The following is a 16,820-nucleotide window of genomic DNA, read 5'->3' as shown; positions in this document are numbered from 1 at the left end:
TTTCTTCCTTTTCCATATATTTCGGCTATTAATTCTTTATCAATAAACCGCGTCTCCCTGCAGAAGCTTTTAATGACTTCATTTTTAACTTGTGGGCTGAATGTGGTTACATCTTAGCCCTCCATCTTCTTATCTGTCTCTACATTTTCTCTTGGGGGGGATATCTGTCTGAGGAGAGGATTATCTGATGGTTACTGGACTCTCACTGTTCTTATCACTATCACTACATCATTCCCAATATGGTTTCTGTAACAGAGCCCTGAGAATCTGTCTTGTTAATGGAAACAGTTAACCATTTTATATAATGAGATCAGGAAATGAAGTCTCTTGTAGGGTATTGAAGTTCAATTTGGAGAAGGAGGGGTTAATGGACTATTGTCCATTAGCCGACTTATAGTTCCTTCCTCATCACTCTTCCTGTAGGAGGACGGCTGTGCTCCCTGGGAAAACAAGTCATAACTTTCTGTCACATTTCCCCTCCCCGAGTTCATTTGCTTTACTATTCTTCCCTACATCATGCATAACCTTTTGTCTGGCCACACTGAAGTGTGTAAATGCCAGCAGCCCTGTTGAAGGGCTACAGACCTAGTCTGTACCACAGACTACATGGAATCCAATGTGAGATGTTAAAGAGAACCTTGAGGGCCTCCGGCTGAACCTCCAATTTTGAAAATACTTATTTTCCCTCATTACTTGCGAGGAACCATGGATGGGATTCTTAGGATCATCAACCACATCTATCCTCTTCTACTTATTTGCTCCTATCACAAAATTCATTGCAAGAATTCATCTTCTTTAATGGTGAGATTTCGTGTCAAAGAAGAAGTACCCACAGGCACAATTATTGGACACATATCCGATGTACCAGGATGGATAAAAGATTTGAATGAAGAATATCAGCTTATGCAGGAGAGTCACTTTTTTCCAGTTCAAGTAGGCTTAAAAAGTGGATCTTTGACGACTACCGGACGTCTGGATAGAGAACAGCTTTGTCACATTCATGGACATTGTATCTTGTCTTTTAATGTTTTGGCAACCAAGGTCTTGTCCTTAGTACATGTGGAAATTGAGATTTTGGATATCAATGACAATGAACCAATATTTCCCAAACCAGAACTGGATATGGAGATTTCAGAGAGTGCTTCTCTGCGGACAAGAATTCCTCTTGACAAAGCCTGGGACCCCGATAGTGGCAGCAATGGAGTAAAGATGTATACCCTTTCACCCAATGACCACTTCATTTTAAATATTACTTCTGGTTCTGATGGCAATAAACATCCAGAATTAGTGGTGATAAAGGAACTGGATAGAGAACAGCAATCTTCTTTTAACCTTGTCCTAACTGCTTTGGATGGAGGGCATCCACAAAAATCTGGGACTGTCCAAGTCAGGATTAATATTTTGGACTCTAACGATAACAGCCCAACTTTTGGAGAAAGTTCTGTTATTCTAGAAGTCTTAGAAGACATCTCACCTGGTACACTTCTTATAAATCTTACTGCCACCGACCCAGATCAAGGTCCAAATGGTGAAATTGAGTTCTCATTGAGTAAACACAATCCTCAACATGTCCTCAATATGTTCACCATTGACCCCAAATCAGGTGGAATAGTTCTGAAAAAATCACTTGATCATGAGGAAAGACGTTCTTATGAATTAGACGTGCAGGCAAAGGATTTAGGACCTAATCCTATCCCTACTCACTGTAAAGTGGTAATTAAAGTTTTAGATATTAATGATAATGCACCGAATATCAAAGTCACTTGGGCTTCCAAGGATTCTTCAGAAATCGTGGTATCTGAGGCCATTCCATTAGGCAGTTTTGTAGCTCTGATTATGCTCAATGATCCAGATTCTGGTGAGAATGGACTGGTGCACTGCCATTTAGTTCAAGACCAGGAACATTTTAGGTTGCAGAAATCTAATCGTAACAGTTATATTTTAATAACCAATGCCATACTGGACAGAGAGAAGTGGGATGAGTATGAATTGACCATCCAAGCTAAAGATCAAGGTGAGCCTTCATTTTCTGCTACGAAATCTTTAAAAATTCGTGTTAGTGATGCAAATGACAATCCTCCTATTTTTGAGAGGTCAAGCTATGATGTCTTCCTAGATGAAAACAGTCTTCCTCGCACTCATCTCCTAACCTTAAATGCTCATGATATTGATCAAGGAAATAATGCTGAAGTCACATACAGTATTATTGACTCGGTTATCTATGGAATACCGCTATCTTCATTAGTTTCCATCCATTCCAGAACAGGGGAAATTGTAATACTTAAGTCCATAGACTTTGAGGAAATTAAAGAAATTACATTTTTAGTCCAAGCAGAAGATAATGGAGACCCGAGACTAAGCAGTAATACTTCTGTTAAAGTATTGGTAAAGGACAAAAATGATAATAGTCCACTGATCGTTCAACCAAAACTTAAGAGAGGTCAGGCCAGCATTACCGTCCTTGTTAACACCGAGACAGGGTATTTTCTTTCTGCAATGGAAGTTACCAATTCTGAAGCTTTTGGATATACATCAGATGAAATATTATCAGAGACTGCAAAACTCAATATACATCCATTATATCAAGTGGTGGCTACTGATGCAGACTCAGAGGAAAATGCAAAACTTCTCTACCAACTGACAGGTAATCGCCAAGCCTTGTTTATTATGGATGAACATCTTGGACATATATATCTAAATGCAAGCAATGCTAGTAACCTTATTGGAAATACATTTGACTTGGAAGTCACAGTCAGAGATTGTGGAACGCCTCATCAGGAGACAAAAGCTCTTCTTCATGTTATGTTTAGTAGCCACTTGGACCATCTGAAAAATTCAGCAAGTGAATCCAATGGAAAACTAAGCTTATCAATGGTGATTGTTATTTGCCTGGCTGTCCTTTTGGCAATATGTCTTCTGATTTTAGCTCTTGTAATGTCCTTTTGTCGTGTGGACAGAAAGGACAACAGAGCTTACAATTGTAGGGAAGAAGAATCAGCTTATAGAAAGCAACCGAGGAGACCCCAAAGGCAAATCCAAAAGACAGATATTCATGTGGTTCCTGTACTCAGAGGTAGGCAACAACAACAACCCGTCACACCAATAGAAGAAGCCAAGCAATTTCCTGGCTCAGATGAAGGTGAAAAAATGCTAGAAGATGAATCCCTCCATACTCCTTTTCATCTAACACCCACTCTTTACCGTACACTAAGAAACCAGCATAACCCTGATACACTTAAAGAAGATTTTCCAGACTTAGAACACTCTTTCTCTTTGCCCCCCTCTGTATGCCGAACTTTACAGTACCAAAGACAGAGAAGTTGCTCAAGAGAGAACCTCCAAGACACACACGCAACCCTTCCTGCAAGCAACAAAACGTTAAAAAATCCAGGAAGTCCCCAAATAAGAGCATATGATGATGCCAATCCATCAGAACCCATCATCTTCAATGAAGAGGACTTTTCACCAGCCACATCTCCAACTCTGAGACGTCAAAAGAATGTAGAGCAATCTTCTAAGGAACAAATAATCAGAAGCCTGGTACGTTTGTCTATGGTAGCACTGGCGGAGAAAGAAGCGGTGGAACTCACAATGCAATCCCCACATGTACAGGTAAGACCAAGTTCTTCTTATCTTTATCAGCATTAAGATTGTGATTAGTTTATGCTGCTATTTTATCCTCTAGTTGTCATAAATTAAAAGGGTTGCCTGCTCATGGCAACCCCTTTTTTTGGGGTCTTAGAACCCCCCAGGGATTAATAGCGGTCGAAGGGCAATCTGTACCTGGTCATACATGGAGGGTCGGGTCTGCCATACTAGTAGAGGGGAATCTGAAGCTGGGGGCCTCTCTCTATGATATCCATATGTCCTAAAAGGGTTATCTTTATTAGGAAATCCCTTTAAGGTTCTACTATTTCCAGTGTTTCATTTAACATTCTTGATAACTTATTATTTCACTTTTGCTGTCCCATCTAAGTTATGACATTATGACAAAGGGTGACTAACGCAAACCCAAAATGAACCAAGGAAGGAAGCATAATGATCAGATATGACGTGAAATATGAATGGAAATTAAGAAATTTTCCCCGTCAATGCATTACAAGACATTTCTATTTGCAGTTCTGAATTCAAGACGTCAGTAAGAGTATTAAATAGAAACCACAAGGTCATTATTTTCCCAAAGTCCAAGCTGTTCTATACTGATAAGAAACATCACAATTTGTAACGTCATCTGATACTGAATCATGGGGGATTTAACAATTGTCTGACATCATTAGAGATTTAAATTGGAGAGTTATGTAAGAAATTGTGGCTGAAACCGCTCCATGCTTGTCCCTAGACTGCCCAAATGAATGCAATACCAGAAACTGACTGATTACAAAGGGGGCGCTGTTTTTAGGAAGTGCGCATCCATGTTTATTATATCTCCTTCAACCCCACTTAGGCCACATTCACACGTTCAGTATGCGGTCAGTATTTCACATCAGTATTTGTAAGCCAAAACCAGGTGAGGAAAAGTATAATAGAAACACGTCACCACTTCTGTATTTTTCACCCACTCCTGGTTTTGGTTTACAAATACTGAGGTTAAAATACTGACCAAATACTGAATGTGTGAATGTGGCCTAACTGGAGAGGTTGACACGCAAGCCAAACTCTCTGAAACTATTTCTATAACTTTTGCTACTTTTACTAGCTGCTATTAAAGGTGTGTTTATCTCGCCGCAGCGTTTCAATGTCGTTTCTGAGCATTATGTTCACTTTTTGCTGCAGTTTTGCAGTGCTTTATCAGGCACATTCAAGGTGGAATCCACCTGAGAAAGACAGTGTTCACATACCCTAAAACTCCTCCAAAAAAGGAGACATTCCTGATGCAATTTCTGCTTGAAAAACTTGTGCTTTTTCGAATGTCTCAAAAAACTTGGTGTGAACATACTCTAAGAGTATAAAGCAAAATGTACTTGCGCACAAGCTTGTGGACTAATACAGTTATACAAGGTACTGACAGCATTGTATACTGCCATGGATGTCATTCTTATAAAACACAGAGAAAAGCAGGCAGAGGAGCTCACTTTGGTAGAAGTAGGATCTCTATATGCAATAGTACTTAAAAAAAATCCTGGCTGCATTCTTTCAGAAACAGTGCCACTCCTGCCCTCAGGTGGTGTGTGGTATTGCAACTCCGCTTCAAAGAAGCTAAGCTGAGATACCAGACAAACACATGGACAACTCCTTACATTTTGCAATCTTTTGTTGAGGTAAGGAGAGCTGACTTTCATAGTAAAAGGGCAGTCTCTAGTGCGACGACCCTTTAAATCTAGTGATATTTTCATTTGTGCCATGAAAGAGTTAATCAAAAACTACTAATTCCTGCACATTCTTCAATAAGTAAAGTACTTGCCATGACTTTGGAGCTGCTGCAGAACAATTAGAAGGAAGTCTTGACAAACAATGAAAATTGTCCTGTGAAAGAGTAGCTCAAATGTTAATGTGTGGGTATACATACAGTATATATATATATATATATATATATATATATATATATATATATATATATGTATACTGTATATATATCAATATATATATATATATACAGTGAAGGAAATAAGTATTTGATCCCTTGCTGTTTTTGTAAGTTTGCCCACTGACAAAGACATGAACAGTCTATAATTTTAAGGGTAGGTTAATTTTAACATTGAGAGATAGAATATCCCAAAAAAATCAAGAAAATCACTTTGTATAAATTAGATAATTTTTTTTGCATTTTTCAGTGAGAAATAAGTATTTGATCCCCTACAAACCATTATGAGTTCTGGCTCCTACAGACTAGTTAGACGCTCCTAATCAACTCGTTACCTGCATTAAAAACAGCTGTCTTACATAGTCACTTGTTTAAAAGACTCCTGTCCACAGACTCAATTAATGAGTCAGACTCTAACCTCTACAACATGGGCAAGACCAAAGAGCTTTCTAAGAATGTCAGGGACAAGATCACAGACCTGCACAAAGCTGGAATGGGCTACAAAACCATAAGCAAGATGCTGGGTGAGAAGGAGACAACTGTTGGTGCAATAGTAAGAAAATGGAAGAAATACAAAATGACTGTCAATCGACATCGATCTGGGGCACCATGCAAAATCTCACCTCGTGGGGTATTCTTGATCATGAGGAAGGTGAGAGATCAGCCTAAAACTACACGAGGAGAACTTGTTAATGATCTCCAGGCAGCTTTGACCACAGTCACCAAGAAAACCATTGGTAACAAACATTGCGCCTTAAAGGTTTAAAATCCTGCAGTGCCCTCAAGGTCCCCCTACTCAAGAAGGCACATGTGCGGGCGCGTCTGAAGTTTGCCAATGAACACCTGGATGATTCTGTGAGTTATTGGGAGAAGATGCTGTGGTCAGATGAGACACAAATTGAGGTCTTTGGCATTAACTCAACTCGCCGTGTTTGGAGGAAGAGAAATGCTGCCTATGACCCAAAGAACACCTTCCCCACTGTCAAGCATGGAGGTGGAAACATTATGTTTTGGAGGTGTTTCTCTGCTAAGGGCACAGGACTACTTCACTGCCTCAATGGGAGAATGGATGGAGCCATGTACCATAAAATACTGAGTGACAACCTCCGTCCCTCCGCAGGACATTAAAAATGGGTCGTGGCTGGGTCTTCCAGCAAGACAATGACCCAAAACATACAGCCAAGGCAACAAAGGAGTGACTCAAAAAGAAGCACAGTAAGGTCATGGAGTGGCCTAGCCAGTCTCCAGACCTTAATCCCATAGAAAACTTATGGAGGGAGTTGAATTTCCGAGTTGCCAAGCGACAGCCTCAAAATCTGAATGATTTACAGATGATCTGCAAAGAGGAGTGGACCAAAATTCCTCCTGACATGTGTGCAACCCTCATCATCAACTACAAACAACGTCTGACTGCTGTGGTTGCAAACAAGGGTTTTGCCACCAAGTATTAAGTGTTGTTTGCCAGAGGAATCAAATACTTATTTCTCACTGCAAAATGGAAATAAATTTCTCTAATTTATTCAATGTGATTTTCTTGATTTTTTTGATTTTTTGGGGGATATTCTATCTCTCAATGTTAAAATTAACCTACCCTTAAAATTATAGACTGTTCATGTCTTTGTCAGTGGGCACACTTACAAAAACAGCAAGCGATCAAATACTTATTTCCTTCACTGTATATTATATATAGATAGTAAATAAATATATATATATATATATATACATATATACAGTTAGGTCCATATATATTTGGACAGAGACAACATTTTTCTAATTTTGGTTCTAGACATTACCACAATGAATTTTAAAAAAACAATTCAGATGCAGTTGAAGTTCAGATTTTCTGCTTTAATTTGAGGGTATCCACATTAAAATTGGACGACGGGTTTAGGAGTTTCAGCTCCTTACCATGTGACACCCTGTTTTTAAAGGGACCAAAAGTAATTGGACAGATTAAATAATTATAAATAAAATGTTCATTTCTAGTACTTGGTTGAAAACCCTTTGTTGGCAATGACTGCCTGAAGTCTTGAACTCATGGACATCACCAGACGCTGTGTTTCCTCCTTTTTGATGCTCTGCCAGGCCTTCACTGTGGTGGTTTTCAGTTGCTGTTTGTTTGTGGGCCTTTCTGTCTGAAGTTTAGTCTTTAACAAGTGAAATGCATGCTCAATTGGGTTGAGATCAGGTGACTGACTTGGCCATTCAAGAATATTCCACTTCTTTGCTTTAATAAACTCCTGGGTTGCTTTGGCTTTATGTTTTGAGTCATTGTCCATCTGTAGTATGAAACGACGACCAATCAGTTTGGCTGCATTTGGCTGGATCTGAGCACACAGTATGGCTCTGAATACATCAGAATTCATTCGGCTGCTTCTGTCCTGTGTCACAGCATCAATAAACACTAGTGACCCAGTGCCACTGGCAGCCATGCATGCCCAAGCCATCACACTGCCTCCGCCGTGTTTTACAGATGATGTGCTGTGCTTTGGATCATGAGCTGTACCACGCCTTCGCCATACTTTTCTCTTTCCATCATTCTGGTAGAGGTTGATCTTGGTTTCATCTGTCCAAAGAATGTTCTTCCAGAACTGTGCTGGCTTTTTTAGATGTTTTTGAGCAAAGTCCCGTCTCGCCTTTTTATTCTTGATGCTTATGAGTGGCTTGCACGGTGCAGTGGACCCTCTGTATTTACTTTCATGCAGTCTTCTCTTTATGGTAGATTTGGATATTGATACGCCTACCTCCTGGAGAGTGTTGTTCACTTGGTTGGCTGTTGGGAAGGGGTTTCTCTTCACCATGGAGATTATTCTGCGATCATCCACAACTGTTGTCTTCCGTGGGCGCCCAGGTCTTTTTGCATTGATGAGTTCACCAGTGCTTTCTTTCTTCCTCAGGATGTACCAAACTGTAGATTTTGCCCCTCCTAATATTGTAGCAATTTCTCAGATGGGTTTTTTCTGTTTTTGCAGCTTAAGGATGGCTTGTTTCACCTGCATGGAGAGCTTCTTTGACCGCATGTTTACTTCACAGCAAAACCTTCCAAATGCAAGCACCACACCTCAAATCAACTCCAGGCCTTTTATCTGCTTAATTGAGAATGACATAACGAAGGGATTGCCCACACCTGTCCATGAAATGGCCTTGGAGTCAATTGTCCAATTACTTTTGGTCCCTTTAAAAACAGGGTGGCACATGTTAAGGAGCTGAAACTCCTAAACCCTTCACCCCATTTTAATGTGGATACCCTCAAATGAAAGCTGAAAGTCTGAACTTCAACTGCATCTGAATTGTTTTGTTTAAAATTCATTGTGGTAATGTCTAGAACCAAAATTAGAAAAATGTTGTCTCTGTCCAAATATATATGGACCTAACTGTATATATATGTATATATACAACAGATGTAATGTAGAGTATATACAATGTGTAATAGCTTTAATTGTACTTAATTAATACATTGCATTACTCGTTTTGTACTGATCCTCAGCTCCAGCCTAAGTTATACTTCAGAGCTGCATTCATAATACTGTCAGTTCAGATACTGCACTTGGACACCTAAATCTTCCCTAGCTACAGTAAAGGAGCATTTACAGTGCAAGATAATCGTGAACAAGCGTTGTTGTCGAGCTTGTAAACAATCTGCAGATCATCAGATGAATGCAAGAAACGCTCGTTCGTTGGGTGAAATGATCTTTTGTGCATCGTTCTGTGTAAACAGGACTCGCACTGCTGAGATCTCTAGCAGCCTATGTGCACCGAACGATCTGTGCAAATCAAAGATCATTTCACCTGACGAACGAGTGTTTAGACTGCACAATTATTGCGACACGCACATTCCAAATGAGCATGTTTGCCAAACTACAACATGGTGGATAAGGGAATTTCCTATAATTAAGATAGCGCCTATCTGATAGCGTTGGATCATGGATAGAATACCCGATGCGTTAGAATCGGGCCACCATCTAGTGGATTTATAATACGCAAGTGCGTCGGGTGGGGTTCAAATCCGCGTGATCATTTCTGGTTTACTGTTCCATCCTATGAGCCAGCTCCGTCATTCTATGGAGACCAATGGCCACCACTGAACTCCATTGACTTATAATAGTGTTTGTTGCGTTCCATCATGGTGACAGTCATGTCAATGGAAAGGATAAGTGATGCATGCTATTATTCCCATCAACGTTTAACGGAGCCTCAGACACACAGAGCCTAGCATGTTGTTATTGTCTACAAAATGTCAATAACCATCAAGTTTTTTTTGGCTAGTGACTGACGGGAACATCTGGTCAAAACCTTGTATGAGTTGGCGCCAGTCCACATCCTGCCCCACTTTGCCTCCATCCAGGTGCTGCAGCGGCATCTGAATTCCACCCAAATTAAACATTTTACATGTGATATCTTCTGCTGACTTTACATCATGCTATACAAGCGCAGATGTAGGATTTATAGATGGAATAGTGGGTCGTATTTATCAGTATTTATCACTTTACTTATTTTACTCACTTATATAGTACCATCATACTCCTCATCACTGTACAGACATTATCATCACTGTCCCCATTGGGGCTTACAATCCAAATTCCCTATCAGTATGTGTTTGGAGTCTGGAAGGAAACTGGAGAACCTAAAGGAACCCACACAAACACGGGGACAATATACAAACTCCTTGCAGATGTTATTTTTGGTTCTGATCGATCCCAGGAACAGCACGCACTTAAAGGCTAACCACTGAGCCACCATGCTGCTTCCCAGCTGTGGTAGTTTCTTTTCTGCAAGCACGGTCACTTGGGCTTTGAGGTGAGATGAGCATCTCCAGCTACCAAAATATAAAATTAAAGGGGTTGTCTAGCCTAAGGTTACAAGTCCGCAGTCACTGTATGTGACTAGATTTGTAAATCATCACATCGTGTGCACTGCTCGCTGTGAGGATTCTCCTCTGTCAGTGCAGGGAGCAGCATGATCGTAAGGCAGGTTTCACAAGTCCGTATATCTCCGGTACTAGCAAAACCGGTACCGGAGATATCCGTGTCCGAGTGTGTCACACGTGTGGCAACCATGTACCGCATCAGGATCACACGGACCGGCGCCTGAGAATCCTGTAGAGATGTATTCTTCTCATCAGCCAAATTTGTGAATGACAATGCCTGTCAATATAAGAATCTATACTACAGTGGTGGCCAAAAGTATTGGCACCCCTGCAATTCTGTCAGATAATACTCAGTTTCTTCCTGAAAATGATTGCAATCACAAATTCTTTGGTATTATTATCTTCATTTAATTTGCTTGCAAGGAAAAAACACAAAAGAGAATGAAGCAAAAATCAAATCATTGATCATTTCACACAAAACTCCAAAAATGGGCCGGACAAAAGTATTGGCACCCTCAGCCTAATACTTGGTTGCACAACCTTTAGCCAAAATAACTGCGAACAACCTCTTCCGGGAACCATCAATGAGTTTCTTACAATGCTCTGCTGGAATTGTAGACCATTCTTCCTTGGCAAACTGCTCCAGGTCCCTGATATTTGAAGGGTGCCTTCTCCAAACTGCCATTTTGAGATCTCTCCACAGGTGTTCTATGGGATTCAGGTCTGGACTCATTGCTGGCCACCTTAGAAGTCTCCAGTGCTTTCTCTCAAACCATTTTATAGTGATTTTGGAAGTGTGTTTTGGGTCATTGTCCTGCTGGAAGACCGATGACCTCTGAGGGAGACCCAGCTTTCTCACACTGGGCCCTACATTATGCTGCAAAATTTGTTGGTAGTCTTCAGACTTCATAATGCCATGCACACGGTCAAGCAGTCCAGTGCCAGAGGCAGCAAAGCAACCCCAAAACATCAGGGAACCTCCGCCATGTTTGACTGTAGGGACCGTGTTCTTTTCTTTGAATGCCTCTTTTTTTTTCCTGTACACTCTATGTTGATGCTTTTTCCCAAAAAGCTCTACTTTTGTCTCATCTGACCAGAGAACATTTTCCCAAAACGTTTTAGGCTTTCTCAGGTAAGTTTTGGCAAAATCCAGCCTGGCTTTTTTATGTCTCGGGGTAAGAAGTGGGGTCTTCCTGGGTATCCTACCATGCAGTCCATTTTCATTCAGACGCCGACGGATAGTACGAGTTGACACTGTTGTACCCTCGGACTGCAGGGCAGCTTGAACTTGTTTGGATGTTAGTCGAGGTTCTTTATCCACCATCCGCACAATCTTGCGTTGAAATCTCTCGTCAATTTTTCTTTTCCGTCCACATCTAGGGAGGTTAGCCACAGTGCCATGGGCTTTAAATTTCTTGATGACGCTGCGCACGGGAGACACAGGAACATTCAGGTCTTTGGAGATGGACTTGTAGCCTTGAGATTGCTCATGCTTCCTCACAATTTGGTTTCTCAAGTCCTCAGACAGTTCTTTGGTCTTCTTTCTTTTCTCCATGCTCAATGTGGTACACACAAGGACACAGGACAGAGGTTGAGTCAACTTTAATCCATGTTAACTGGCTGCAAGTGTGATTTAGTTATTGCCAACACCTGTTAGGTGCCACAGGTAAGTTACAGGTGCTGTTAATTACACGAATTAGAGAAGCATCACATGATTTTTCAAACAGTGCCAATACTTTTGTCCACCCCCTTTTTTAGGTTTGGTGTGGAATTATATCCAATTTGGCTTTAGGACAATCCTTTTTGTGTTTTTTCATTGAAGACAAATTAAATGAAGATAATAATTGTTATGCACACGCCCGGGCTAAGCGGCGTGTGCGTGGGATTGGTAGTGATTCCACTGGACCGTGCCGGAGAGTGAATGCCTGGAGGGGCGTGACTAAGTATTCACCCGATCCGACCAGGGTCGCACGACGGCATACGACGCCAGTGCACCAAGGAGGAACCGAGCAGAGGGACCAGGTGCTACTCCAGGACAGACCCCGGACACGGCTGTTGACCCACACAGGGGAATACAGGAACAGGCTGGTAGGCTGGCACACAGACTGGAGGGTATAGGCAGGCACGACTGGTATGCAGGCAGGCGGGTATGCAGGCAGGGGGGTAAAGGCAAGCACAGCTAGAGTGCAGACAGGGAGGCACTAGCAGGTAGGAACACAGGCGGGATAGGAAATCGGCCACTAGAAGGCGGAACGAACAGGCAAGGAGCGTGTTCAGACAGGACAGACCAGACACAGGAGCGGGTCTAGGAAAACGGCCACTAGAAGGCGGAACGAACAGGCAAGGAGCGTGTTCAGACAGGACAGACAAGAGAACACAGAAAGGACTCAGTTCAGACACGGGAACTAATACCGCAAAGCAGGAGACATACAGGACTTAGTTCAGACACGGGAACTAATACCGCAAAGCAGGAGACATACAGGACACAGTTCAGACACGGGAGCTGATACCGCAAAGCAGGAGACATACAGGACTCAGTTCAGACACGGGAACTGATACAAAAAGCAGGAGACATACAGGACTTAGTTCAGACACGGGAACTAATACCGCAAAGCAGGAGAAGTACAGGACTCAGTTCAGACACGGGAACTGATACAAAAAGCAGGAGACATACAGGACTCAGTTCAGACACGGGAACTGATACAAAAAGCAGGAGACATACAGGACTCAGTTCAGACACGGGAACTAATACCGAAAAGCAGGAGACATACAGGACTCAGTACAGACACGGGAACTGATACAAAAAGCAGGAGACATACAGGACTTAGTTCAGACACGGGAACTAATACCGCAAAGCAGGAGACATACAGGACTAAGTTCAGACAGGCCTGGAAATACAGCCTCCAGGAAAGGCAGACAAGGAAACAAAGACGGGACCTGGCACCTTCAGAGTGCAAGCACACACTGAAGGAAAACACTATGCTCAGGCAGGGATAGAAGGGAGCTGCTGAGCTATATACCAAGTGTCAGACAGCAATAGGCTGAGGACGCACAAGGGGTGTGACCCACAGCAGGTACAAAAAGCAGGAAGTGATCGGGCGCCGCCCTTAAGCAGCAGAGACAGACACAAACAGACAGCATGGAGGGAAGCCAGAGAGACATTCTGGACAGGAGATCAAGTGCGCCCTCTTGCACAGTGGGAGATGGACCACCATGCAAGGACGCCGCCAGGTATGTTACAGTACCTCCCCCCTTACGCCCCCTCTTCTTCAGGCCTGCCAGAATCTTCCGCAGGGAATTCGAGGACCAGTCGTTCACTGGGTTGGAGGGGGACAGAGACTTAAGGGTAATCTCTGCTTCGAGGTACATCTTGTCAAGCTCACAGGAAGAAATAGACGGGTTATCAGGTACATAATGAGGAAAAGTCACTGTCTCTTTGTTATCTGGTGGTATCCCGGAGGATTCAGGAAACAACTGGAGGTCCTCCGCCGGGTCAGAAGAGTGCAGAGGCTCAGAGAAAACAACTGCTTCAGAGTACACTAGGTCGGACTCACTGGAGGAAGCAGGCGAGGTATCGGGTACCGAGTATAGGAAAGTCTCTGTCCATTCACCACCAGGTGGCACCCCGAAGGGTTCTGAACACAACTGGAGGTCCTCCGCCTGGTCGGAGGGGTGTAGAGACTCGGGAGTAACCTCTGCTTCGGAGTACACTAGGTTGGACTCACTGGAGGAAGCAGGCGAGGTATCGGGTACCGAGTATAGGAAAGTCTCTGTCCATTCACCACCAGGTGGCACCCCGAAGGGTTCTGAACACAACTGGAGGTCCTCCGCCTGGTCGGAGGGGTGTAGAGACTCGGGAGTAACTTCTGCTTCGGAGTACACTAGGTTGGACTCACTGGACGAAGCGAGCGAGGTATCAGGTACAGAGTATAGGAGAGTCTCTGTCCTTTCGTTACCAGGTAGCACCCCGAAGGGTTCAGGAGACAACTGGAGATCCTCCGCCTGGTCGGAGGGGTGTAGAGACTCGGAGGTAACTACCACTTTGGGGTACCCATTGTCAGGCTCACAGGACGAAGCGGACAAAGTATTGAGTACCGGGTGTAGAGAAGTCTCTCTCCATTTGTCATCGAGTGGTATCCCGGAGGATTCAGGAGGCAACAGGGGATCCTCCGCCAGGTAGTAGAGGTGCACAGACTCAGAGGTAACCACAGCTTTGGAGCATCCTTGGACATGCACACCGGTTAAAGAGAGAGAAGCATCTGATGCCGGGTGCAGGAAGTTCTCCTGTGTGGAGTCTGGTTGGGCAGAAGTCTCTTCGGGCAGGAGAACTGGTGCACTATCCACGCACATTACCCATTGGGGTTTCTCCGGGATACAGGGAGATGAAGCTTCAGTAGGGACTTCAAGGTTGGGGTCAGGAGGTCTCAGGGAGGACAGACCCTGGCGTGACGGCTTGCCTCTACGTCTAGCACGTCTGGACTGCCTCTTGAGGTTGAGAGAAGTATTCCGGAAAGCGTAGTCACCCTGTGAGGATTCTGGGTGGGCAGTAGTCTCATTGGGCTGGAGGACTATTGCGCTACCCACACACATTACCCATCGGGGCTGCTCCGGGATATTGGGAGGTGAAGCTTCAGCAGGAGCCTCCGGGTTAGGATCATCGAAGACCATTAGAAAGGCCACCAGGAAGGCCATTAGGTCCCGGAGGATCGGATCCTGTGTTTCATATAGGGGGTTGATCCATTCCAAGGCATCACCCGCCAGGTAAGACATCATAAAGGCCACTTTAGCCCAATCGGAAGGAAAATAGAGAGGGTAGGCCTTAAAGTGTAGCATGCATTGCTCCACAAATGCACGACACTGTCTTGGATCCCCATAGTAACGTGGCGGATCCGCAGGAACGAGAGCTGATAGATCCATCTGGACGGTGCGTAATTCGCCTGGAACTCAGCTAAAGGGGGAAAAAAATTTATTTATTTATTTTAATGCATGTATTCGCTGGAAAAACTTCTCAAAGAGCGAAGGCCGTGGGGCTCAACGGGAACCATGGCCTGAGCATGCTGTTATGCACACGCCCGGGCTAAGCGGCGTGTGCGTGGGATTGGTAGTGATTCCACTGGACCGTGCCGGAGAGTGAATGCCTGGAGGGGCGTGACTAAGTATTCACCCGATCCGACCAGGGTCGCACGACGGCATACGACGCCAGTGCACCAAGGAGGAACCGAGCAGAGGGACCAGGTGCTACTCCAGGACAGACCCCGGACACGGCTGTTGACCCACACAGGGGAATACAGGAACAGGCTGGTAGGCTGGCACACAGACTGGAGGGTATAGGCAGGCACGACTGGTATGCAGGCAGGCGGGTATGCAGGCAGGGGGGTAAAGGCAAGCACAGCTAGAGTGCAGACAGGGAGGCACTAGCAGGTAGGAACACAGGCGGGATAGGAAATCGGCCACTAGAAGGCGGAACGAACAGGCAAGGAGCGTGTTCAGACAGGACAGACCAGACACAGGAGCGGGTCTAGGAAAACGGCCACTAGAAGGCGGAACGAACAGGCAAGGAGCGTGTTCAGACAGGACAGACAAGAGAACACAGAAAGGACTCAGTTCAGACACGGGAACTAATACCGCAAAGCAGGAGACATACAGGACTTAGTTCAGACACGGGAACTAATACCGCAAAGCAGGAGACATACAGGACACAGTTCAGACACGGGAGCTGATACCGCAAAGCAGGAGACATACAGGACTCAGTTCAGACACGGGAACTGATACAAAAAGCAGGAGACATACAGGACTTAGTTCAGACACGGGAACTAATACCGCAAAGCAGGAGAAGTACAGGACTCAGTTCAGACACGGGAACTGATACAAAAAGCAGGAGACATACAGGACTCAGTTCAGACACGGGAACTGATACAAAAAGCAGGAGACATACAGGACTCAGTTCAGACACGGGAACTAATACCGAAAAGCAGGAGACATACAGGACTCAGTACAGACACGGGAACTGATACAAAAAGCAGGAGACATACAGGACTTAGTTCAGACACGGGAACTAATACCGCAAAGCAGGAGACATACAGGACTAAGTTCAGACAGGCCTGGAAATACAGCCTCCAGGAAAGGCAGACAAGGAAACAAAGACGGGACCTGGCACCTTCAGAGTGCAAGCACACACTGAAGGAAAACACTATGCTCAGGCAGGGATAGAAGGGAGCTGCTGAGCTATATACCAAGTGTCAGACAGCAATAGGCTGAGGACGCACAAGGGGTGTGACCCACAGCAGGTACAAAAAGCAGGAAGTGATCGGGCGCCGCCCTTAAGCAGCAGAGACAGACACAAACAGACAGCATGGAGGGAAGCCAGAGAGACATTCTGGACAGGAGATCAAGTGCGCCCTCTTGCACAGTGGGAGATGGACCACCATGCAA

The 16,820-nt window shown here is 44.1% G+C and overlaps 1 protein-coding gene across 1 annotated transcript in view; it reads left to right on the top strand.

Annotated features, from left to right (window-relative positions):
• Positions 1-454: 454 nt before the first annotated feature.
• Positions 455-16,820, top strand: part of PCDH12 (protocadherin 12) — a 34,603-nt gene continuing 18,237 nt past the window's right edge. Inside the window, exon 1 of the mRNA XM_073649754.1 lies at positions 455-3,612. Within this exon, the coding sequence (XP_073505855.1) occupies positions 706-3,612 (2,907 nt within the window). The 5' untranslated portion in view covers positions 455-705. The remainder of the gene's footprint in view (positions 3,613-16,820) is intronic.

This window comes from Phyllobates terribilis, unplaced genomic scaffold (assembly GCF_046119375.1).
Source record: "Phyllobates terribilis strain yellow unplaced genomic scaffold, ASM4611937v1 Scaffold_10__3_contigs__length_209671492, whole genome shotgun sequence".
In the NCBI taxonomy this organism is placed as follows: domain Eukaryota; kingdom Metazoa; phylum Chordata; class Amphibia; order Anura; family Dendrobatidae; genus Phyllobates; species Phyllobates terribilis.
This window is presented reverse-complemented; position numbering and strand designations above follow the sequence as displayed.